This window comes from Netta rufina (assembly GCF_964035555.1).
Source record: "Netta rufina genome assembly, chromosome: 6".
Classification (NCBI taxonomy): domain Eukaryota; kingdom Metazoa; phylum Chordata; class Aves; order Anseriformes; family Anatidae; genus Netta; species Netta rufina.
Window position 1 is genome coordinate 17,689,470 of NC_140129.1, and position 25,541 is coordinate 17,715,010.

A 25,541-nucleotide genomic window follows, 5' to 3' on the forward strand; every position below is an offset into this window, starting at 1 on the left:
CCGGTGTCCCCGGGGGAGCGGGCGGTGGGCGAAGGGCCGGGGAGGACTGGCTAGGGCCCCGGCTTCGTGCCTGCTCCGACGGGGGTCAGCGCTCTTGCTTCTCGGGCAGATAGCCCGAGTTTGTCGCATGTCGCACCGCGTTCCTGCGCTTCCCTCCAGACAGCCATCGCTCTCTGGAGCCATGAGGCGCCGGGGAAAAAGCGACGCCGAAATCTTGGGGGGGCTCATCCCCTCCGCCTGCTGTTTCCCGAAGGCTGCTCCCGGCCGCCCCGTCAGACAGTGCGATCTGCCCGACCCCGCCGCGAGCAAGAGGGAGGGGACGGAAGAAAAGGGGGGATAAATGAAAGCGCTCTGCTGCTCAGAGCGGATTTCTCCTCCCGTGGCTGCGGAAACCGCTCCGGGCGCGGCGGCAGGGTCTGCCCCTGGGCTCGGCTTCCCCTCACTCGCGTGAGGCAGCAGCAAAATGCACCCACCCGGGGCCGCAACGTCGGAGGAATGCCCTTTTCTGTATTTACGCCTGCTTTGGGACCGCAAACCGTTCCAGCTCCCGACCCCCCAACCCACTCAAGGCCACAACCACATTGCTCTTCCCTGCTCGCCCGCCCCCCGTGGGGGAGGCTGGGCCCGGCTTGGCGTCACCGGGCCTCGCCGGGCCGGGAGCCCCCCACGGGTGGGGGCCGCGGCTGAGCCCCTCGAAGCCGGCCAGGCCCTGGGGGGTCCCGCTGCTGCCCCCCTTCCTTCCCCCCCGGGCTGGCAGCGTGCACGGCACCGCGGGGGCGAGGGCCGCGCTGCTTGGCACGAAAGCAAGGCCCAGGGGCACGTGTCGGGGGGGTCCAGGGCCGACACGGAGCGTGGGGTCACCCACGGAAGGAGCGCGGGTCGTGGTCCTCATGTCCGTCAGACCCGGCACCTCCACGTCCCTGACAAGCCGGTGGCCAGGGGGGTGCGCAGGGACCCCGCCCAGGGCTGGGGGCCAAGGCAGGGCTTGGACTGGAAGTGGCCATTTCCATTACCTCCCAAATTTCCAGTGTGAGAAGAAAGACAGGGGAAATGCGGATGGGATTATCCCAGAGGCTCCGGCGCTTGTTGGAGAAGTGAATTGCAGAAAGGATGTCAGGAAGCCTGTCGATTTTATATTTGAATAAATTTGGTTTATTTTAATCAAATATCAATAGTAGAAGATTTATATATTTCTAAGATCTTTTATTCAAATTTATTAAATTTATTTAATTTACTCAACATTAGATAAGAACAAGAATTAAAATAGTACGAGTGCACTTGTCTTGATTAATAAAGCATTGCTAAATGTCTCGCTTATTGGTATTTGTCATTGGAAATTTATGTCGATTCCCGCAATCACCGTCTTTTAATATTGCAAAAAAATATATATATTTATATATATATATCATTAGAAATGTATTGCTACAAACTCTGTATCAAATTTCCAAAAAATAAAAAAAAAAAAGGGGACTAGATGAACTGTTAAATCTAGAGATTGTTCCGGGAACGGTTAAGACCAAGACGCAACAAAACCGCAAGCACCGAAGCACCCGAAGCAGGGGGACGTCAGGCGGAGGACACGGGGTCACTCGTCCCCCGCAGGACTATGTCCAGGGGGACACGGGGCCGAGATGTCTCGGGCTGTGGCGCTCGTTATTTCGATAGCCTTTCTCCAAGGCTTTTAGGGCAAAATTTAATTCGTCTGGCCTTCTGCTCTGTCTTCTTCCAGATCATGTGCTTCCTTTTTGGCCTCCCCTTCCTTTCCCTCCTGTCTGGAAGCGGGGAATTTGTCCTTGTTGTTCTCCTTTTTCCATTTCATCCTTCTGTTCTGAAACCAGATCTTTACCTGCCTCTCGGTGAGTCCTAGTGCGTGGGACACCTCGATCCTTCTCTTCCTGGTCAGATAGGGGTTAAAAAGGAACTCCTTTTCCAGCTCTAGAGTCTGGAATCGGCTGTATGTTTGTCTTCCTCTCCTCCTACCCGGCGCTGCTGTTTAAAACAAAAACACAGGATTTTGGGGGTTGGTGCTGTCGTTCAAAGCACGGCGTTCAGCAGCGGGCCGGGCAGCCAGAGTTCGGGCCCCTCCACAAATCCCTCGAGAGAAGCGGCATGGAGACGCGGGGCGAAAGCAGACCGCGGAGGACCCGGAGGAGCCCAGAGCCATACAGACGGGCGCAGGAAAAATAATAATAATAATAATAAAAAGACCCTCAAAACCCAGCCACGCCGATGCATCAGGCGCCTTCAGAGGTGGCGGGGCCGAGTTTAGGGGGCACCTTTCTGCTATCTGGCAGCTGCCCCCCTCCCTCAAGCCTCCTGCCTTGCCGTGCGTGTCAGCTGCGCCCGGGTGCCTGGGAGGCGAGTTTTGCGGGCTGCTCTCGGGTGGCAGCCGCCTTCCCGGAGGCTTCTGTTTGCTCCCTGTCTTATTTTATTATCACGAGCCGTCGCGGTTACAGGAGTCGCGGAGAGAGAGGCAGGGAGAGAGGGAGGCAGAGGCAGAGAGCGGGAGGCAGGGGGAAAGAAGCGGGAGGAGGAAAAGAAAAGTTTCGAACTCAGACGTGAGATGGAAGCAAATTTTGACTGCGTCCAACCTTGTGGTCTCATCCAGGGAAACATTTGAGCAGGAGACGAGCTCTGATTTAAGTGGTCTGGTTCCTCGCCAATATTAGCACTGGACGATTTACAGTCAGGATATTGTACCAGCTCGGCCTCTTGCTGTGTCGTAAAAATCTGCTGTCTCTGTAAGTTATCGTATCCGTAAAATTTAGCGGGCTCCCCGTGACAGGTAACCCCGCTGCAGGGGGCAGGAGGCGGAGGCGCGGCAGGGGGAGGAGGAGGCGGCTGGTAGGCGGCCGTGGGGCTCCCCCCGGCCGGCTGGTAAAAGTCCGCGGCCGCTCCGCCGCCGCCCCCCGCCCCGCCGGCCGCGGGCTGCGGGAAGCCGGCGGCGGCCCCGCCGTTCCCGTAGAGCAGGGCGGCGGCGGCGGCGGCGGCGGCGTGGCGGCCGCTCACCTCGGGCGAGAAGTGGCAGTCGTAGTACGGGGGGCTGAGCGGCTCCCCCGCCGCCGCCGCCGCCGCCGCCGCTGCCGCCGCCGCCGCCGCCGCCGCCTTGTACTTGGAGTAGAGCGGGTTGACAAAGTAGGAGCTCATCGGGGAGGGGGCAGCGGCCGGCGGGGGCGCGGGCGCGGGCACGGGGCGCTGCTCCCCCCCGCCGCAGCCGCCGCCGCCGCCGCCGGTGCCTCTACGCCGCGCTCATGGTGCCGCCGCCGCCGCTAGCCCGTGCGCTCCCCTCTCCTGCTCTCCGTGTATGCGGTGACCAGGACTGGAATATAATCGCTCCCAAAATGACCTGCCTCACTGCTTTTACTATTTCCTATTAGGCACACAGCAGCCCGCGCACGCACACACACACACACACACACACGCACGCACGCACACGCTCATGAGCTCAGGGGGGACTTTTGGCTTCAGTTTACATGTGCCGCTCCTCAGGCAAGAAAAAAACCCGGCCCGGCCCTGCCCGGATCCACCCCAGCCGCGGCGCCCCCGCTCCCCCCGCCGGTGCGCGCTCGCCAGGAGCCGCCGGTCCCCCGCCGCGCGGGGCGAGGCTCCGCGCAGATGCCGCGCGATAACCGCGGGCGCGCTGCCCGGGGCGTCGCCGCCCGTCCCGCCGAGGCCGAGCCGGCGGGGGAGCCGCGGCCAGGAGGCCGGGAGGCTGCGAGGGCGGCCCGGGGGTCCCGGTGCGGGAGGGCGGCAGCTCGCAGGGGCAGGGGCCCTCCGGGTCATTTCCTCGCAGGCGAGCGGAGTGCTGGGAAATGAGATGCACATTTACCCTTGACGCCGTGCACGCATGGCTGAGGCTGCAGGTTAATTGATACTTAATGGAAATCATGCCTATGAATATACTTTCCATCATTTCACCCTTGGAGGACGTCATTACCGAGGCAGAGAGAGGGAGGAAGAAAGGCGTGTGGGTGAGCGGTCAGCTCCGCTCGGGGACGCCGTCCGAGGGAAACAGGCGAGCCCGGCTCCCGGGGATGGAGGAAGGAAGGAAGGAGGGAAGGAAGGAAGGAGCGAAGGCGCTGCCCACCGGGCTCGCTGCGGGCCCCCGCGGGGGGAGCACGGCCGGGCGCTGAGCGCTGCCTTCGGCCTGCGCCGCGCTGGAGGCTCGGGGAAGGAGGCCCGGGAGGCTGCGCAGGCCCCACTGCCCTGTCCGAGGAGCACCGTCTTCCCCGTCCCCGCTTCACAACGCTTCTGGCGGACCGCTCTTCCTGCAGCGGGAACCAGCTTTTTTTAAGGGCAGACACCCCCAGGAGCTCGAGTCCGCCCTGCTTTGAACAGAGACGAAAAATGTAGGTGAAATCTAATACGGGCTCCGCCAGAGCCACGTGTGACCGTCTGGTGTGAATTGACAAAAATATTTGTGGTTACATAAAAGACATCGCAGGCTCCTTCCCCATCACACCCCGCTGCCCCCACCCCCGCCCCATGTCCGAGGCCCTCGTCGTGCTGCTCTTTTTGTCTCGGCGGCCGGCCTGGGTCCCTGCACATGAGCAGGGATTTACGGAGGCCGGTAAAGGCCTCTCGGCCGTGGTGAGGCTGTGCCGGGCCCAGCGAGGGCACAGTGACGCCCCCCGCCCGGCCCAGCGAGGCCCGAGGCGCAGGAACCCCCGTGCCCTAGGTTTTGGGGCCCAGAGCGGCGCGGTGCCCAAATGCTCTCCCCAACGAGGCCGCTCTGCGCTGACACAACCCCCCCTTAACCCCACAGACAGGCTGGGGGGGGGGGACGTGAGAGGCCCCGGGTGTTGGGGGTCACACGGATTTTTGGTGCTAGCGGGAAAGAACAGCGAGAGAGCAGCGCAGCGCTACCCCCCGAGGCCGGAGCAGGGGCGGCCGGGCAAGGGGGAGGCACAAAAGCACCGCCCGAGCCCTGCGCGGCGCAGGGAGGGGGGGGGGGGCAGAGGCTGCTTCCGCGGCCTCCCGCGGAGCTGCGGCCAAGACTCCGCGGCCGCCCCCCGCGTGCGGGTCCCGCCGGGATGCCCGGCACCGTCCCCGCGGGGCTCTGCGGAGCCGGCAGCGAAAGCGGGGTCCCGGCGGGGGGTGCGCGCAGCGCTGCGCGGGGCGCGGAGCGGTGCGGAGCGGCGGGGCGCGGCACCGCGCCTAGGGTGGAGCGCGCGCGCCCTCTGGCGGCGCGCGGCGGCAGGCACAGGGGACAGGGACAGGGACAGGGGGACAGTGACAAGGACAGGGACAGGGGAAAGGGACAGGGGCACAGGGACACAGGGACAGGGACGCAGGGACAGGGGACAGGCAGCCCCACTGCGGCCTCAGCCCCGCCGCCAAGGGGGGTCCGCCAGAACCAGGAGGGCGCCGCTGCCGCCGCCAGAGATCGGCGCAGTGTTATGTTCGCCTCTCGACGAGCTCGGTCACGAGCAGCTTTTCCTTTCCTTTCCTTTCCTTTTTGGTTTTGCTTTTATTCCTTTTTTTTTTTTTTTTTTTTTTTTTCTTTTGGGAGGGGGTGGTGGTGGTTGTGGTGTCTGTCGGAGTTTCCAGTGCCATTTTCTCAGCACATTTCGGTGACCCTCTTTTAATTTTTTGCCAGTGCTATAATTAACTACATACAAAGAATGCGCCTCTTTTACACATGGCAGCCAGCAGAGACGCCTGAGCTTTGAAGACCGCTGCTATCGCGTTTTCGATCATGTTTCCCCACATATTACACCACGAATACTCCATGTGTGGTAGTTTCAGAGCTCTCCGTTTTTATCTTGAACATGTTATTTTGTTTGCCCGTGCGTTTATGTATCTAAAGATTGATTTATGTAAACGAAAGTAAAGATGAATCTTTGTTTACCCCCGCTCCATCACACATGCCTGTGAATTATTCGGGATAATGTGTGTGCGTGTGCACGCGACTGTGCATATGTACAAACATACATTAACACAACCAACGGGTAGGGATTAAATTATTGTTTAGTTTGACACTAAAAGCGATTTACATGGAGGAACTGCGCGTTGACGTTCGAGACGTTTCATTTTCTTTCTGCCATTTTGAAATAAGCACACATAGTATCAGAAGCAAGTAAAAGAAAAAGAAAAGGAAAAAAAATGAAAATATACTAGATAAAAATACGTCATAGTGCCTGAGATAAAATATTAAAAGGAAATGATGTGGGCTTGGTGACAATTTCTTAGCAGAGCCTCTGCTAGAACCAACCTAACAGTGCTCAGTGGCAAGAATATAGTTTATGTGTTGTTATCTGTAGATCACACACATACAGACCGGTTATTTTCGAAAATATGAACGCTAAGATGGTAGGATTCAGCACGGTAGAATATCCAACAAAATACATTTCCACTAATCAGTGGACTTGGTAAAATCTGTTTCGTGACCTTCGTGTCTTTTTTGAGACTGTTGCCTTGGCCCAACGCTGACGTGTTGAAATTTATAGTCCAAGATTTTAAGACCTAGTTTGTCTGCATTTTTGGCTTTTTTTTTCCTCTAACAAACACAAACATCAAAATAAGGTGGTTTCAAAGAAAAGCGCCATAGCATATCGTAAACTCATTAGGTCCAGACGTCTAGCCATCTCAATGGTTTTATTATACCACGGTTCTTCCTGTTTTAAAAGAATTATAGGTATCTTCTCGACAATAGATGGGAAGCAATGCAACACCTTTTCCTGGCACTACATGTTTTTTGCCTTTTTTTTTTTTTTTTTTTTTTTTTTAGAGAGAGAGAGAGAGGTAGAAAACATTAAACGCGAGGTCTCTCGGCTCTCCCCTTAATCTTGAATTAACCGAACTGCTCGTAAATATTTACGGGTCCTTCATTTTAATGGTTGCTCTTTAAACAAAGCATTTTTTACAATGAACTTCATCTCAATTATCTTGATAAAGCCATGTGTGTTTATAAATGTTGAAGGCATGAGACGTGCTGCGAAATGATCTTTCGCCAATATCGCTGCAGGTTTGGAAGTAGCCTGGTCCCTCCAGAGCTTCCCAACCTCCAAATTAAAGAGCGCGGAGATCAGAAACGGACAAAAAAAAAAAAAAAAAAAAAAAAAGGAAAACAAAACAAGAACTGTTTGGGCAAATAAGCGCCGTTTGGCTTATTCGGAGGAGCGGTGCGGAAATCTTTCCTAAATGACCCCCAGAGCTCCCCGAGCGAGCCCGAAGGCCGCGCACAAAGCCAGCAAAGAGGCGGGCGCACCCGGCCGAGCCCCTGGAGCCAGGGGAGCTTTCCCCCGGCCCGGGGCTGGCAGCGGGGCCGCCGTGCCCGCAGCAGCGCGGAGCGGTGCGGAGAAGAGCGGCAAGGCCGGCGGGAGGGAGGCGCGGGGCTGTGCGGGGCTTTGCGGACAGGGCAGGGCGAGGGACGCACAGATTTCTGCTCCGAGCGCAGCGCTTTTCGTTCGCAGCCTTTATTTTGTAATAGCGGACAACAGTTACAGCAGGTCGGGAGGCAGAGACGTGGTGGGTAGTACAGCATTTACCGGGGTCGGGAGCGGCAGCGAGCCGGGGGACCGAGAAACGTGAGGCCTATTGCGAACGGCTTCGGGTCTGAGACAACCTCCTAACAGTGCACTAAAAGGGGGGGGGGGGGGGTCTTTCGTGGCCTCTCTGTGGCATCTATTGCGAAGGAGCGCAATTCAGACCTAGAAAGCAGAGGGTCGGGGTAAGGTTTCCTTTTAATAACTCGTGGACGACACAACACCCCCACTGATTGAAGCGACTGTAATTTAATATATATCTTGTTACCATAATTATAGTTATTTTCCTTACCTTTATTTTGGCAAAGTAACTACCTAGACTACATCACTTTTAAGAAACATGTCAAACATTTAACATCAGATAAAGTTCCCAAAGCTAACGTGCACTCACAACATCATCAACCAAACGGTCTGGGAAGGAGGAGGGGGGGATGAAGCGACTCTGCAAAACACGTTGGCGAGCAAGACAAAATTTCCCAAAATACCTGACATAGACCACGTTTCACTTCTATCTAAAAAAGACCAGATTGATTTAAAGTTCCTGGGGGGGGGGGGGGGGGGGGGGGGGGGCGCGCGGGAGGAGGAGGAGAAAAGTATGCGGGGCTGAGGGGGGCAGGGGAAGCATAAAACCCAACCAAACCGAGATTAAAAAATTAAAAAAAAAAATCTCCCAAAGCCCCAAACTCAAAACTAAAGCAATATTCCCCAGCTGCATTTCTACCCCAGCGTTAGTCTCCTTTATTGCCTTTCTCCTTGTTCATCTTTTTCATTTTCATTCTTCTGTTCTGAAACCAGATTTTGACCTGTCTCTCTGTGAGATTTAAAATCCTAGCTACTTCGTAACGGCGATCTCGGGTGAGGTACATGTTAAAGAGAAATTCCTTTTCCAGTTCCAGAGTTTGATACTTTGTGTAGGGACAACGCTTTTTCCTTGTTGAACGAGCGTGGATCCAGTTTGCTGCAGGGTTATCTGAAAGAAGGGAGGTATATGGGGGGGGGGGGGGGGGGAGAAAGGTCGTTAAATTAATTTAACGAAGGATGGACTGTTTTCACAACTTTGGAGGAATTATCATAAAAGCCTTAATGCCCCAGTCTGTTTACTGTACAAATGATGTCTTGATGGTAGGTGGTTATGTGGAGTCTTTTATGGGTGCTTGTTGCTGCTTGCGCTGGGGTAGGCGTCTAGACGTTTTTATAGGTTAGTAAAACTATCAGTTTTGCACATTCGAGCCTTACAGGTTTCGGCAATAAATCAAAGGGGCAATTTCTTTCTTTCTTTCTTTCTTTCTCTCCCTCTCTCCCTGCCTCTCTCCTTGCCTCTCTCCCCCTCACTCTCTCTCCTTTTTTTTACTTACTTGGGTCAAGTTGCTGCTGTTTCTCCTCCTTCAGATCGCTGCTCGGGCTGGGGTTGTGGCTGCAGGCGGCGGGGTCCTTGGAGCTGCTGGCAGCCGCCTTCTCCCGGGGCTCCTGGAGGAAGGAGCTGCACGTGTACTCGGGCACACCGATCCCCTGGGACTCCCGGGACGAGGAGCACTCAGTCCTTTTGGAGGAGGAGGAGGAGGAGGAGGAAGACGAGGAGGCGGCTGCTCCCGTCTCCGGCTTTATCCCGTAGTGGCGCCCGGTGGAGGAGCCGGAGCTGGACGCGGAGCCGCCGCTGCCGCCGCCGCCGCCGCCGCTGCCGCCGCCGCCGGCGCCGCCCGGGAAGCCCGGGAAGGGCTCGATCCAGGAGCGCACGTAGCGGCCGGCGTCGGCTGCCCCTAAGTGGGGCTGGTGCATGTAGGGGTGGTAGATGCCGGTCATTGCCGCAGATGGCTGAGGGTGAACCGTGGACCAGGAGGTGGAGAACACGGTGGATTTTGGCGCAAAGCTACAGGAGGAAAAATCTGAACTCTCTGCAACACCTGATGGCCTGGAGGTCGCACTGTGACCTCCCTGGACGAATCTACTCCCGTAAACTTCTTCGCTTTCATGGCCTATGAGAGAATCGACATAATAGTTACTTATGGTGCCACTAGACGACATTTTAGGCTCCCCTCTTAGTCATATAAAAGGTTACACTGTTAACTGTATATGATACCCTCCCTGAGAACAATCGTAGTATTTTGCAGACTGCAAGCCTCAACCATTGGTCGCGGGGCCCACGTGATCATATTTACCAATACTGCGAGTAAATCAATCCGCTAAACTGGGGCTGCTGTGATTAAAAAAAAAATCATCATCAACAACAGCACCGCACAGCGCGCCGCGCACCCGCACCGCGCCCGCACCGCGCCGGGGCCGCCCGCGCTGCCCGCTCCCCGCTGCCTCCCGCAGCCTGCCCGCAGCCTGCCCGCTCCCTGCCCGCTCCCTGCCCGCTGTCCTGCCTTCCCTGCCGGCCCTGCCGGCCCTGCCTGCCCGCTGCCTGCCCGCTGCCTGCCCGCTGCCCGCCCTGCCCTGCCCGCCCGGGGCGCGGCGGGCGTGGCCGCGCTGGCAGCCCACGGCCGCGGCGGGCGCGGACTATTTCTTCACGTCGTCTGAGTGATTTCTGCCATTCATTTCTTAATCAACGAGAGGCAGGGTGTTTAAATAAATCCAACAGCCTTGGCTTGCTAATCACACTCCGAGCTGCTGAGGAAACCCGCTGGGAAGGGGGGATTCTTGCCTGTAAAAACAAACCATCGCAAGCTGGGACTGTAACGACTTCTCATAAAACAGGAAAATGTTACAGTAAAAGCACATTGCGGTACTTCCATATTTCAGAGCGTGTGCGGGTAGTATTATCCGTCCCCGTGCCCCCCTCCCTCGGCAGAAAGTTTCCCTGGGAAGGATCCGCGTTTTAAAAGAGATGCCCATTGTGTTGTTTTAAAACAGGTGGAAGACCTCTGTAATGATTTTATGCCTTTCAATAAAAATTTTATGAGGTGTATTTGATTATAGATTAATGTGTCCCTAATAAAACGGACGGATGGGAACAGCGAAGCCTGTGTCTCCCAGCACGGCCGACGCGTGGCTGGGCGCACGCCTCTGCTGCACCCGAGAAAATTTGGGGCCGCGGAGCCCCCGGGCAGCCTGGCCGGGGGGGACCCCGAGAAGGCCCTGCAGCAGCCCCGGCCCCACTGCCTCCTCCGCCCGAGTTCAGGGGGACCGGGGCCGGCCAGCCCCGGCTGGCCACGTTCAATGCCTGCGGGAGCTTTCTGCCCGCCTCGCTTTCTCTTCCTTCTCTCCCCTCCCCGAGCCAGTCCCCCTTCCCCGAGCCACAAGATGCCCGGTTAGTATTGAAAACCAGATTACCCATGGTCTTCCGCACATTTCTGCTCTTCTGAGTGAGGAAAGGTGGCTGTGTCGGGATCTGGAGGAAACGCACACAGTTAGTGGAGAGCCCACAGCAGAGCCCGCTGTGGACACAAACAACAGCACTGCGAAAACACTTCCTACTCGCGGGCCGGTATGAGGAAGGGACTGAAATTCCTGTTTATTTAATGATTTATTACTCTCTTAGCTTGTTTTCTTCCTTTTTTTTCCTTTTTATTTTTTTTTTCTGTTTAGTTTTTGGGCATCTCGCTCTAGCATTTTCCTTTGCATTTTCAGACTTCCCTTTTATTTTATCTAGAAGCAGGGCTTGTTGTATGGCGAGGAACTGCCCCTCGCTGCACACAGATAGAAAATGATAAAGCGGGCAGATTAGTGTGAACCTCCTTTTTTATATATGTTGAACACTTGGTATGGAGCCAGTTAATTAGTCCCCACTGTCGAAACTTCTTCGGTGATGAAGCGAGTATCTTTAAAGGAAAAATAAAAATAAAGATGGTTCAAATGTGCGCAATATCTAAAGAGGTGAGATTTGAGCACCGCTTTGTTGTTTGTTTTCGAAACAAGAACAAGCACTGCATACCTATGTGCTTGCGGCTCCCGCAGCTTCAAAATGGTGATGCTTTGGGCTGAGGAAAATATTCCTCTGCCCTACGAGCAAACATGAGAAAGCATTTGCTGAAATTCAATATCCGCGACAAGCGAGCAAAATGCAACGCCACCAGCTGCAACATGAGCAATATCAGTGTCACCAAGGCAGAAAACGTTGGCACTATCTTGCGCTTCATTTCTTGATTTAGCAACTGCTTAGGGGAAGACTGGGCGTTGATTGTGGGCGAGCTGTTTTCCCAGCGCAGCCAGCAGCCACGCTATTTTTCCAGTAGTGTTTGAAGGTGAAAGTATGCCCAAGTATTCACACTTCGGTTTGGTGTCATGTTCATTTGCAAGCCAGCTCTGCTCGGTATTTCTGCTCCCACCCGCTCACCCGCACCCTCTTCCTCCCCTGCCAGGGCAGGGACCCTGCAAATAATATTTTTCAGCTATGCGCCGAAAGGGTTAAGAGTCGTGAAGTTCATTATCTGGACATGTGCTACTAAAATGGAATTGCGGGAAATAAAACGAGCTCTGAGCAAACAAAAATGGTGAAGGGGCACAAAAGTGGGGCTGGAGAGGCTGGTGTACTTCTGTAAGCACGCCTGGGAGCTTTCCTGCTCGCAAAAGCCCAAACTTGCCAGATGTTTGAGGGAATATTTCCCCATCCACCATCTTCTAAAGGCTCTTGAGCTGACCAAGAAGCAAACTCCTCGCATTAATTTATACCCAGCTTTGCATTTGGTATGATGTTTTTTTAAAGCAAGTAAGGACACGAAATCAAAGTCTACACATTGTAAGCAGGCAGTGACTGTTATTTTTAAAATCAACATAGGAACGTCAAATAAAATGACACACATATTGCTGACAGCTTGTGGTAGAAAGATTTTTTATCACTTACCATTTATGAGTTGATTGGATGAGGATGTCCAGTTTAGGTCATAATATTTTACTACTTTTTTTTTCTTTCTTTCTGCCTTTTTTTTTTTTTTTTTTTTTGCATTCAGTTTGTTAGACTGCGAACATCACACAACATTTTATCAATTAATCATTTGTTTACAGACACAATTATAAATAAATTAGCTTTACATCATTTCCCGCCCCAGACTCCACCCCACCCCTAAAAAGAAGGGAAGGGGGAAAAAAAGAAAATAAAAAAAAAAAAGAAAAAGGGGAAAAGAAAGAAAGGAAAGCAGGCAGACACACACAAAGACCAGAAAATGGACAAGAAGGCGAGAAGGTACATCAGTCCAAAGCTGCTGGTAAGGAAAGATCAGGAAACCAACCTGCAGCCGTACTTCAAACGTTTGTAGAAAACCAAAGGAACCGCAGTAGTTTACAGAGTTTATTGCATTATACATGCGAACAGAACATGCACAAGAAGGACATATTGCTGCTGAACGACTACTATTCCACATATGCACCACAAGAAAATGTCTACAATGGAGAAGAATGAAATATTCCATTTTACGAAGGACAATCTCTAAGTTCATTTGCGAGGATAGTTACATTATAATGTGCTTCTCTTTCCTCCCGCCCCCAAAGTTTTTCCCCCCTTTTTCTTAAAGTATTGAATGTACTCAAAATGTTATGGCCCGTGTAACAGCCCCACATAAATACCATTTTGTTAGTAAAAACATGAAAAAGTCACATTGCTTGGATGTTCGACAGTTCCAATAAGTTAAGACCAAATGATAATATTCAATAATAGTTACCCTGCATTACGATGAGAACAAAAATAAATTACACGTGCTAGGTTTTATATATACTCGTCATAGTAATACATATTCACTTGCAGCGCTAAAAGAAGTACGAAGAGTCACATTCTACCAGAAAAAAAAAAAAAAGGAAAAAAAAAAAAAAGGAAAATGACGGGTTCTGCCAGAGTCTCTCCTGCATTTAGCAACTGGTGGTGCTGTGCCCATTTCTCACTGTTTCCACCCCCAGGATTAGGCTTTAAGAGAAGGTCAGATTAGCGGTCAGTTCTCGGATTCGGTTCTCCCTGCTCATCTTCTTGAGCTTCATTCTGCGGTTTTGAAACCAAATCTTGACCTGCCTGTCAGTGAGGTTTACGCTCTTACTGATCTCTAGGCGGCGCTCTCGAGTGAGATACATATTGAATAAGAACTCTTTCTCTAATTCCAGTGTTTGGTGCTTAGTGTAAGGACACCTCTTCTTTCTGCCACTCTTTGCAGTTAGCCAATTGCTTGTTGGAGTATCAGACTTGATTTCCTCTATCAAAATCAAAGGAGAAGAAGAAGAAAAAAAAAAATCAAAACTCCCTCCGTCTGTTAGAGTGTACCCTTGGCCATGAACCCTCCTCCGCGGGGCCGGCAGACCGGGGGGCTGCGGGGCCGAGGCCCCGGCGGGGCGAGGCGCGGGCAGGGAGCGGGGCTCTGCAGGGCCGGGGGGTCCCCAAAACCCAGCCCCCGGCCCCGTCGCCGGCCCCGAGCCTCCGGGCGGCCCGGGAGGGGCTCGCTCAAGTTCGTGGCTGGCGCCCGGCCCCCCCGCAGCCCGCCGGGCACCCTCTGGCGCCTGCAACCCGCCCGGGGCTGGCTCGGCCGGCTCCGCGCTGGCCGGAGAGATGCCCCGCTTGCAGGAGAGCCCCGTAGCCTGCTCCTCTGCAGCCTCCCCACAACCCACAGCTCAGCTGCACACGCACACCTAGCATCAGACATGGACGTTTCCCCAGCCGAAATGATGCACGTGAAACCAACACCCTCCACCTCGGGTTTCTTTTCTCTCTCATTTTTTTTTCCCCATTTTCCTTTTCGATTTGATTTTATTTTTTCACCAGAAAGGAATCCGCCCCACATCAACCTAGACCTGGGCCGTTAGCTGTAATTCATATAATGAGAATCTCCATGCACACGTAGGGTAGAAATCGACCTAGAGGTTGCAAAGTACATTTTTATAAGGAAAAAAAATCCCGGTTTTGGATTCCTCGACACATGCCGTTCGAAACGAAGGCTTTATTGCACCTCTAAGGGGAAAATAAAATTAGATAAACACCACCTTTAGCTTTCGTACGCCTTTCAAAATAACGTTGCACTTTTTGGAGAGAAACCCAAGGTTATCTAAAGCACCACGTTCAAACCTTGCACGTTTTGATCAGGCAGGCAGCGGGCTGCTGCTTGCATTGTGCATTTGTTTCCAACTTCACCCAGCTTGGTAGCACCTATTCCTCACCTATTTTAATAGGATCGTAATTAACTTTAAATGCAATCAAAGAGCAGGCAGGCTCAGTGAAAACAAACAAACAAACAAGAAATCAGCGAAATATTACGAGAGAAAAGTTGAGCTGGTCGTATTTTACAACCTCCAGACCTGCTATTTTAAAGGTATTTGGCTGATTTTGGCTGCTGCAGTGCAGTAAGGAGCACCCAGAGATATTCCCCGCATCACAGAGCCGGTCTGCATGCACAAGAGAGGCAGGTCTCTAAAGCAGAGCTTTGGACCCTTTTGTGTAGCATTTTTTATTTTTATTTTTTTGCCTGCCAAAATCTTCAGAGGCACAGCACCTGCAGCCCGATACTTCTTACCATTAAATGTGCTGGCTGTGATGCTCGTTAGTATATCAGAGCGTGCTTTAGGGTGCTGGCGTGTTGGAGTTACACCACGGTACGGTTTAAACTCGGTAATACAGACCTTTACTCTCCTTCTCCTGGACTTCTGGGCTGGACACGGAGCCTTCGGGCAGGCAGCTCCTCTCGTCTTGCAACGTGGACTTGGGCTCGGGACTTTCCACTTGAGAGACTTTAGCTGCGCTGTCTTGGTTGTTCGGGTTTTCATTCATTTTCTTTTCCATCTGAAGTTGAGAAGATATCTGCGGTTTGGAGCTGCCGCGAGGGTTTAACTGTAACATTACAGTTGAACTCGTTTCGGGGCTATTATTGTACTCTTGGGTTTTCCCAGTGGCGTAGGTCTGGCTCAGTCTAAAATATCCTGGGACGGGAACCTCGGGGTTCTCAATGGGGCATGATTCAGACACCAGCCTCTGGTAGGAAGGGACGTCTGAAGAAATGAGTTTGGTTCTCTTATCGGAATACATGCAGCAATTGCTTTCTTCTTTAATATTTGTAGTGAAGGAACAAGTGGGGACCTGCTGTGTAACAGGTTGCTCTATTCGACAAGATCTGTTCGGGTCTGTCCAACTGTCTACTTGAGGTATATAAGGATGTACATTCATACCCATATTTTGGTGATTAACTTCTCTTTTAGCCAGAGACGGTAGGAGTCCACAGGTTTGCATCCCATAAGTCCCAATGTCTGTGCTAGGTGGCATATACATGCTGGCGCTGTTGGAGTAGAAACTGTCACTCCTGCACGCACTGATGAGAGAGTCTACTAAAAAAGTATTAGCGGCAGGAGAGCTGTTGGGGAAGGACATTTTGGGCAGGAATTTGAGGAAGAGAGCCTGTGTCCCTTGCAGGCTGACATCTCGAGGAAAACATTCCCGGGGAAGCGCCGATGCCTCCGCGCGACCACATGACAGCCGGGCCAATGGCAGCGCCCGCCGCCCCGCGCCCCGCCGCCCCGCCGCTGACGCGCCCCGCCGCGCCGCCCCGCCGCGCCCCGCCGCGGTCAACAGCGACCCCTAGGCCGCCGCCGCGGCACCGCACCGCCCGCACCGCGCCGCGCAGCCCCGCGCAGCCCCGCGCAGCCCCGCACCGCACCGCGCGGCCGGCCCCGGCCCCCCCCCGGCCCCCCTGCCGCTCCCCCGGCCGGCAAAAGCCCGCTGCCTCCCCTCGCGGATCCTGTAAAAGCCGTGCGTGCTGCCTGACGAGCGCGAGGTACAAGAGGTTGCGGGATTTATTGGTGCGTATTAGGGAGAGGCAGGGGCGATCAATAAAAGCCCTCATCTGCATTCCCGGGCTACTTGGTAATTTTCTTGCTTCTGGAGGTTTTTAAAGAGTTATACCCGCTGTTGCCACGCACGGGAAGATGTTTTATTAACAAATCAATCGAGACTTTGTAAAGGATAAGATTAATAGTTAAGATTTAGCATAATGGCGTTCGCGTTATGAATTATTGAAAATTATACCATTGATTTTTCTCCTCGCTACTAACCAAGAAGGTCAATTTTTGTTTTAACACAAATCGTCAAATATTAAAAGCTATACTTTTGTCATAAGTCGAGTTTTATAGTTACAATACATTCCTAAAATTATATTACAATGCTTTCTCACTACGGCTTGTGAAAAAAAAAAAAAAAAACATATATACATATATACATTTTTTTTGACTTGCCCGGGAAACTGAAAGCACCATAAGATAATTTCTCCTTCTGTAGTATTGCTCATCAAAAAATACGTATATATACATATATATATATATACAGAAACTCATGCCCCTACTGCAACTGATCGAGTAACTTTTTTTTTCTTTCTTTTTTCTTTTTTCGAATGACGAGTGATGAGTGCAGCTGGAATATTAAAAAAATAAATAAATTAAAAAAAAAAAATACCGAGGGCACCAGTAAATGCCTACATGGCAAATTAGATGTTTGCATCCCAATACTTTAAACGTGTTTTAGTGTCCCCCCACATCGTACCCATATTTACACCCGAACCTGTTACATTTTAAATAGTGATGGCACAGGGCATTTATTTTTTTTTTTCATTTTCTTCCTTCCTTTCTTTCTTTCTTTCTTTCTTTCTTTCTTTCTTTGCTTCTGACTGGCTGGCTTTTAACTGTTCTCAATCTGGAGTATTTCTTATCTGGGACTAATGTTGTCAAGGACTCTTATCCACACAAAGTGAACTTGTTGATAATTTTTGTTTCGGATGCATCTGGCTGTTTATTTTGGGCCTTTCTAACGTCAAAACACCCTTTCAGATCCCAAGGAGCAAGCAGCACGTGAAAGGATTTTTAACATTTCAAATGCGTCTTTCGCACAGCTCAAAACATGCCTTTTCCAGCAACGTGGGCTTGAATTTTCTCCTGTTTCCTGGCATTTGACTGTTTTGCACTTTACCGTACACTTTACATTGCTGGAAACAATAACCCTATTTAAAATTTCGCTGTGGCAATGAGACAGACCTTTTAAAACCTTATCGCAGCTGTTCAAATACAACATCATTGTCAGGTTAAGAGCCAGTGTCTTTTATAGCTCCAGTCTCCAGCTTCTGTGTTGCCGGAGAGTTTAAATATTACCTCCATAATATTCGCTGCTTTCCAGATTTTTTGCAGCATCCCTTGCGCCTGGCGCAGCCCTCTGCCCTCTCCGGGCACGCTCCACCGGCACCGAGGGTTCAGCAGGGAAAGGGGTATTTCCAAAATCTCGACATTTAAGATCATTATCAGAGCCATTGCTAAGATTTGCCTGAGCTGGGAAAGAAGCTGCAGAGGAGCCCACGACGCTCCCTCTGAGCACTGCATTCCCCCCCTTGCTTTCTAGCAATTTCCTCTTTTTAAACAACAGCCCGGACAACCCACAGAGTTTAAAGAAACAAAATACTATTTTCCTTGACGCAGTTTAAGACTTGACTGTTAAATCTAATCAGGAATTTTATGCCCATCAAATGGGTCTTTCATAACCTTTATTTACACTTTAAGAAAAGAAGGTCCCAGAAATATCCCAACTGAAGTATTAGCCCAGAGGTTTGCAGTGGATTTTGCCCAACAGTAAAGTTCAAACAATAACCCAACGCTTAACTGCTTGCCACACCAGCCTCGCCTGAGCTCAAGGAGCTCGCTCCTTGGCTTCTGGTCAGACATGAGGTCTCTTTGATTTTTTTTAATTGCAAATATGAATTTCTTGCATGTCACTAAACGGAAACTCCAAGGATGGCTGTGATGATAATGAGTTAAATATCGTACTCAGGACTGGTAAACAGCTCTGTAAGACCCCTTGCTCACGATAAATCATGAGGGATTTTTCTTTTTTGAAAAACGGGCAGCAATTTTTTATTGAAAATGAACAGTAGGAAAGTTTAAGTTTGATGTAAATAGAAGTTGAATAAACATGCAAGAGTCACTGGGGAACTGGAGACTTAGGCTCTGGGCATTTAATGTCACTCTTGTTTTAAATCATATTAAAATGGAATCAAGTAATTAACATTAATAAATAAATCAATATTGTGCAATAAATGAGATATACAGTCTACATTAATATAAAGGTTTTGCTCTCAGAGCCCCATATTTTTCCGAATGAGGGAAGGAAAAAAAAAAACACAACCCAACCAATGGGTCCATGCAGATGTAAATTACTGTTTGTAATAAAGCATAGGTGGACATTACAGTTTTCTCCTCTAGCAAATGTCAGGGCTAAAAACTTGAGGTTACCAGACGTGCCAGTGGGGTTTAATTTTCACTGCCTTATCTTCCTAATCCTTATTACTCGTGATATGATTTTTTTTTTTCTCGACAGTGCTGACGATCCTCATACTTGCAATTTGCTGTGTTTGTGTCTCATTATAGGAGGGGGATGGGAGAGAGGTACGCAAGGGGCTAGATATTTTGCAGATGCCTTCAGTAACAAAGGTATCAGGATAAATATCTTATTTTAAAAATAGGCTGGAACCCGGGAAGCTTTTAATAAAATTGCTTTCATTTACTCGATTTCAGCATTTTATTTAGGGTGACTTTTAACGCGCGGACTGTATATTTTATACCACGCTGTTATATTGCAGGGAGATTGAAGAATAGCTTTTATTTAAAAGAAAAAAAAAAATGGCTACAACATTGTGACCTTTCTTCTTTTAATAAAGCAACTGTCACGTTGCCCAGATTTCTATGTGCCATATTTTCATAGAAAGAGTCGACGTCTCGGCTGAGGGCTCAGATTCCCTGGATTTTTTTTCGACCGGGGGGGGGGGGGGGGGGGGAGAGAGGAACATACTGATGACATTATCCCTTTTCCTAAAGAGAAAAGCTTATAAAATAAACAAGATACCTCGCTGCCCATTTCTTCAGAGGTGTTATTTCTGCTGTGGGGAGCGCACGGTAGCACTGTCTGTACTCGCAGCTTCGCCCCCAGCCTCAGCCATTCCTCTGCTGTCTTTCCATATTTCCGTGCACACAGAAGCACAGCCCCGAGTTATAAGATTTTAGCGGGGAGGCTGCTCGGCGGTTCTGCCCTCAGCTCCGGCATCTGAGCTACACGTTTATCTTCCGGCAGATTTCTGCCGAATTAGAAATTCTGTCAGAAAATAAGCAAACGCCCTATTCGATCTCCTAAAAGGACAAGCTCAAAGACATTTGGAAATAGCCCCCAGCCTTTTCTTTCGAAAAGAATAAAACAGAGAAATGAGGGGGGGGGGGGAAATACAAAAGATAGACTCTCACGGAATCATCACACTAACACGATGATTGAAAAAAAAAAAAAAAAAAGAAGAAGAAAGAAAGAAAGAAAGAAAATAAAAAAGAACAAAGTGGCATTCCCATAGTCAAGATGTTGTGTTTTTTCGGTTGTTGTTTCTTGGCTTTTTCTTTCTGTGTGTGTGTGTTTTTTCCATTAACAACAAACACATCCTGGCTCCAATCACTCGTTTACATTCTCTGAGATCGGCCTCACTGTAATTGCGAGGGGCTAAAGCATCCCGCAGAAGCCTCAAGGCTTTGGGGCTGGTGTGGGCTCTCACAAGAAGCACTCTAATGTCAGCAAAAACAAACAAGAAAACTTTGCTAAATCTTTCCCTTCCGAAATAGGTATCGCCACCGAGAGACCAGGGCATTTTACTCCGGGCTCTGGGTCCGGTTAAAAGGGGCTACCTTTGGCGTCAAAGAATCCATGGATTTTAGTTTGCACAATGCCATTTTAACATTTTATCACAGACGGAAAGGCTATTTCTAGGAAACTGTTAACAATGAACTTCTAAAAAAAAACAACAAAACAAAAAAAAAAAAAAAAAAAAAAAAAACAAACCCAGCGGTCAAAGTGCCAACAAATGCTTTCACGAGAGATGGGGCTTTGAAAATGCGGAACATGGCTGAGCCAAGGCGAAATAGATTTCGATGAACTCTGCAAAAAAAAAGCAGAAGGAAGCGAAGCCCTTTCTTCCGTGAGATTCTGTGGAAAAGTGTGCATTGGAGGACAAAAAAGAAAACACAAAACCAGAAAAACGGAACATACTCGGTCGCTGGAAAACGTCCAGGGAATTCATAAGCTTCACTTTAATTTTCTAATCTCTAGTTTCATTTTAATAGATCTCCGTAGTGTTTTTAAGGAGAGGGATTTCAATCAGCAAAGCCTTGGCAAGGTGATGTTCGGATATTAAAAATATCTTCGCTTTAGTCTCTCTGTCTCTCTTTAAAAAAATAAGCACTCTCAGCATCTAATGTTAATCTCGCGTTTAAGTAAAATACGTTTTTAAAATTATGCTTTCTGTGCCGATAGGTTTATTTAAGAAAAGCCTTGAGTGAGAATTGAAAGATAAACTGTGGAAACGCCTGTTTTTTATATTATTTTTGTTCTACCCGCGTTAAGGCTGTCCTTAAAGGAGTAAATAGTTTTTCGTTCTAGGGAACGAATTCTGAATATCTTTTTTTTTTTTTTCTTAAAATTATGTGATTTTTTTTAAAGCTCGGATGCATTATAAAAGATTACGACCAAAAAAATTCTTTTAAAGTGGCATATTTCTCGAACACGTCACGGTTATGGGTTATTTGTTTAATAAATCTTTTTGATGCTTTATTTTCTCATTTGGAAGGCCCTGAAATCTTATCGTTACTTATATATTAGATATTTTATTAGCAGTGGAATTATTATTAGGAGCAAAATATCCTTGAACATCAGGGCTGCTGTGCGCATTACAGCACATGAGCGCGCCCTCCTGTGGCATTTGGTGGCGAAGCAACAGGGAATTTCTCCTCACCCCAATTTGCTTTCAGTCGTGTTTTTTTTTTCCCTTTATTTTTCAATAGAAACTTAAAACTGCTATAATTGAGCATTTATGCAAGATTAATGCTGGGGCGTTTAGGTTTCCGCGGCCCTCTTTTGCGGTGTCTGGGCATTTTAAAGGGATAATAGTCCTCTAAGATAGAATGTTAAAGCACTGCAGGGAACAGAAAATCAGAAGAGTCGTTCTCGCCCTGTGGATTAAGACTCGGGAGAGACGCGAGAATTTTGCTATAAGGTCAGACGAAATGAAATTTCCCGCGACTAGCAGCATTTCCAATGTATGGGTTTTGCGGGGAAACGCGCATCTGGAGAAAAGCTGCCGAAATACCATCCTTCTCCCCAGATTACGAAGCGTTCCTTACAACCCCCCGCATTTTATTCGGAGCGACAAAAGCATTTTTTCTTTAGGGCTAAAAGGGGAGATTTGGGGCGAGTTCCCGGGGCACGGAAGAGAAAGGAGAGGGAAGCGGGGAGTCCGCTGGCGGGAACGGGAGCCGGGTTTGCTCCCGGCACGCCGCGGAGATGCTCACCTCGACCCAGCTGGGATTTTCTTTGCGTTATGATGCATTTGCTAATATGGCCATCTATGCGGTACTCAGCGTGTGTGTGGTTGTGCGTGTGTGTGAGAGAGAGGGAGGGAGACAGAGAGAGAGTGGGTGGTGGTTGAAAATAACAGAGGAACCTTAAGGCGCCTAATTATTCAGAAAGGTTAAAGGTGATGACCTTGACATTTTGGAAGTTCAAAGGCATACACTTATGTTTTTCTTGCTAAAGGGTTTTAAAAAATTTTTCTAGCCATGCCTCCCTCCGCTCCCATTTCTCCATTTTTTAATTCTGGGGCCGTTCGTCACTAATTTGCCTAGTTTTGCCTTCGCTGAAAGCAAGCGTAGCGCGAGCCGCTCCGTCCTATTCAAAAACGCCAAATTCTTTCCCCGCTCCTCGCCTTTATTGCACATTGCGGAAATCTCTTTTTCACCCACCAGAAGGTGTATAATATAACCCAATTAAGCTGTTTAGAACCTCGGGTTTTATGGTGTTGTCTAGACAGTTCAAGGTTTTGTAAACAGCCCAGCCAGGTCACGCAGCATAAAGCGGAGGGGACCTCCGCCGGATCCCTGCCCGCCGGAGGACGCAGGGCCGCCCGCCGAGCCCGCGGGAGCGGAGCGGGAGTTACGCGGCTGCGGAGCGGGTGCGGAGCGGGTGCGGAGCGGCCGCGCCTGGCCAGCCCCACTCTCCGCACGCCCCGCCGAGAAATCATATTATAGAGATCCTCCCCTCTGTCTCCAAACTTTTTTTTTTTTTTTTCCCTCCCCACAAGTGCCAATTGTTTATAGCTCCCTCTTGTCTCAACCGCTCTGAGCCCTCGTTCTGGCTTACCCTTCACTAGCAAGTAAACAGTCATTGGCCTTCGGGATTCTGGGCTTATTGGGAGCCTGACCAGTTAAAAAGCCTTTTTCGTTGTTTATAGTAATTGTAGCACCATCAGAAGTGATGGTCTGCAGACAGCCATGTTTGCTCTGCCTCACACTGAGGGGGGAACAGCGAAGGTTACACATATCTACAAAGGGAGAGTTACAGCTCTAAGCTATTATTTATTTTAAAATGCATTTAAAATAACCCGGCTTGGCTTCCTCCCGTTATTATTTAACTGAACTTGGCTCTAGCCCGGGAAACGCTAGGATTCTTTGGAGATGGAAATCCATACAGTGCACGGAAGTTATAACCTTAACTTTACTAGAAACCATTTATTCACATGAAAAAGACAGTGGCCCATGCTTTTGGATGACAATAGAAACATATATATATATATTTTATATATAGCGAACGTACATTTACCATCTCTTAAATAAACCGCATTCACTTAAAGGGAGGAAACTGTTATCCTAGCTCAAAAGCAACAACATGGCCCCCCCGAACTCAATTAATTGTAAGCAAAATCTACCAGACACACTGCAGGTCCATTGCTGGTACTGTGGGAGAGGAAAACAAGCACCTTTGGCGAGAAACACTCGAGAATGGACAGTTGGATTTACCCTAGTTTCCCCTTATCAGGAATCTGCTGCGCCAAGCCCCGAAATCTCCAGTGGCCATTCAGTGTGGGGAGCTGCACGTGAAAATGAAACTTTGAGTTCCGCAGGGTGGATGTGTCATGTAAACCAATTTACTTTTGCATTCAGATGGCAGGTCAGAGGGACTGATATATTCATTTTTTATCCTTCTTTCTTCCTTTTCTCTTTCTCTCTCGATTTTTATTATTTTTTATTTTCTTTTTCTTTATCCTTCTCTTTCCTTTTTTTTTTTTTTTTTTTCCTTTCAAAACAAGGGATTTCCAGTGAAATATTGGAGTCGATCTCTGTTCAGTTTCTTTTCTTTCATCCTTCGATTCTGGAACCAGATTTTAACTTGTCGGTCAGTGAGGTTGAGCATTCTGGACAACTGCAGTCTCTTCTCTTTGTTTATGTACACGTTGAAGAAAAACTCACGTTCCAGTTCTCTTATCTGATATTTGGTATAGGGGCACCTCTTTTTCCTTGATCGCTGAGGAATCGCTGAAAATCAAGAGAGAAGAAACTGAGTTATGCTGCTGCTACGAACGCACTCAGATGGGAAGAGATCAGAGACTTTGACAATATCCCATCGCCTGGAAAGCAGCCCTCCAGCAGTTCAGAAAATATTCCTGGGGCTTTTACTCTCCGTGTGCCTTAGCGAAAAAGCGAATATTTCCCAACTTCTCCTTAAAAGAGAGCACTTCGAGCAATACAGAGAGATATTTAAATGGGCTGGAAATATTCCAAGTTTCTCAAACTCCTCTCCCCCTACCCCCCCTCACCAAACAAACGAAGATCTCAGGCTCTAAAACGAAGGCAGCTCCGAGCACTACCTGTGAAACCTCCCTGTGTCCCCCCTCCCTCCGCCACATCAACAATTTAATAACAATTAATATCCTCTTCCAAGAATACCTTAAGCCCACCTAAATTGGTTTCCTATCGTAAACACGCTTTACAACGGTAAAGGAAATCTTATAGGATATATAAAATCCTTTGGATGCTTATAAAATTGCACATAAAATGCGGCTTGACAAAGTGTTGGCCTTGTACTCTTGCCCCCAATTTACTACTGATACCTACCTGAACTGTTGCTCTTCTCTGCAACAGCCTCACCAGAAGGGGAATCGGCGCTGTTTGCTGTTGTCACTTTCTTTTCTTGGCTGGAAGGTGTTTTACTGCAAGTGCTGTTCTGGGGCTTCAAGTCGCCCTTGTCCGCGTCCCCCTCGCCCTCGGAGTGCTGCTGGTACGGGGGTCCGGGGGCTGTCTCGTAAAATTGGTCGAAGCCTTGCGGCAGGATGCCGTTCCTCCCCACCGAGCTGTAGAAGTTGGAGGCAGCAGGAGACGGTCCATGGTGGCTGCACACGGGGTCCGTTTTGAATAACATTTCCGTCCTCCTGTTCGCAGGCTGCAGAAAGTCTCTGTGCATCACCTCTTCAGCTGAGTAATAAGGAGCATAACTGCCCCTATACTGCCATTTGCTGCGCTCTAATCCGTATTCCCTGAATGCTACTTCGCGCACAGGTTGGACATGAGGTAAATTAGAAGAATAAGGAAAAGTCATTTGACAGGAAGACGATTGCGACAAAAAAGAGGGTTTCGTCGAGAAATCTGAGGGTGAGACGTAATAAGCGCACCCTGGCAGATACATATTGGATGCGCTGTGACTGCAATCGTCAAACTCGGTCATGTCTTCCTTTTTGCGATTGCAAGCAACCAGGAGGCTTCAATGCATTGAACAAGATCCATCTATTGCACAAGAGGGTTTGGACAGGATCAACTAAGAAAAAATCCCCACCGTGTGCTGACGTGCAATTCATCTTGATTGATTCTAGTGGTAATTATGTCACGTGACGCAATGTAGAAATGTCCTTATATCTATATCAGCCCTTCGGAAAGGCTCCTAAGAGCTCTCCAAAGAGCCCTCCCAGCACGGAGGGATGAGCGGAGCGGGTGGGCGCGCACCCTCGCCTTTTCCCCCCGTTTCCCCAGCAGGCGAGGAGGTGCCTGGGGGTGCCGCGAGTGCCCGTTCACCTGGGGCCGCGCCGCCCGGGCACCCGCCGCGGGGCCCCGCGGCGCGCCCCCGCCGCATCGCCGCCGGGGGAGGCGGGCGCGGAGCGAGGGGGGCTCCGTCGGGGAAGGTGCCCCGCGGGGAGCGGGCTCCCAGCTCCCCGGGCTCCGTGGCGTGGCCGCTCCCCGATGGCAGGAGCGGTGTCCGCCGGTCGCTGCTCGGCGGATGGGGAGCGGGCGGTGGGGTGGTTCACTCGGGAGAGCCAAGTCCCAGTT

At 50.1% G+C, this 25,541-nt stretch overlaps 4 protein-coding genes across 6 annotated transcripts; all 4 read right to left on the reverse strand.

Annotated features, from left to right (window-relative positions):
• Window positions 1–1,420: 1,420 nt before the first annotated feature.
• On the reverse strand, window positions 1,421–3,147 carry HOXD8 (homeobox D8; the record flags this gene model as incomplete). 3 transcript variants are annotated; one of them, XM_084288846.1, is made up of 3 exons in its annotated part: window positions 1,421–1,989; window positions 2,592–2,739; window positions 3,010–3,147. In XM_084288846.1, 3 exons carry the CDS (start codon window positions 3,145–3,147, stop codon window positions 1,694–1,696), a joined length of 582 nt encoding a protein of 193 aa, XP_084144972.1. In that variant the 3' UTR covers window positions 1,421–1,693. The 3 variants fall into 3 exon arrangements, with proteins under 3 accessions (XP_084144972.1, XP_084144971.1, XP_084144970.1); XM_084288845.1 differs by having other exon boundaries at window positions 1,421–1,986; window positions 2,592–3,147; XM_084288844.1 differs by having other exon boundaries at window positions 2,592–3,147.
• Window positions 3,148–8,215: 5,068 nt separating this feature from the next.
• Window positions 8,216–9,509, reverse strand: HOXD9 (homeobox D9; the record flags this gene model as incomplete). Its single annotated transcript, XM_084288596.1, has 2 exons — window positions 8,216–8,457; window positions 8,843–9,509. The coding sequence occupies 2 exons, from the start codon at window positions 9,507–9,509 to the stop codon at window positions 8,216–8,218; spliced, it is 909 nt and encodes a 302-aa protein (XP_084144722.1).
• Window positions 9,510–13,322: 3,813 nt separating this feature from the next.
• Window positions 13,323–15,756, reverse strand: HOXD10 (homeobox D10; the record flags this gene model as incomplete). Its single annotated transcript, XM_084289367.1, has 2 exons — window positions 13,323–13,600; window positions 15,015–15,756. The coding sequence occupies 2 exons, from the start codon at window positions 15,754–15,756 to the stop codon at window positions 13,323–13,325; spliced, it is 1,020 nt and encodes a 339-aa protein (XP_084145493.1).
• A 7,767-nt stretch (window positions 15,757–23,523) lies between these two features.
• HOXD11 (homeobox D11) lies at window positions 23,524–24,945 on the reverse strand (the record flags this gene model as incomplete). Its single annotated transcript, XM_084288663.1, has 2 exons — window positions 23,524–23,759; window positions 24,339–24,945. The coding sequence occupies 2 exons, from the start codon at window positions 24,943–24,945 to the stop codon at window positions 23,524–23,526; spliced, it is 843 nt and encodes a 280-aa protein (XP_084144789.1).
• Window positions 24,946–25,541: the final 596 nt, after the last annotated feature.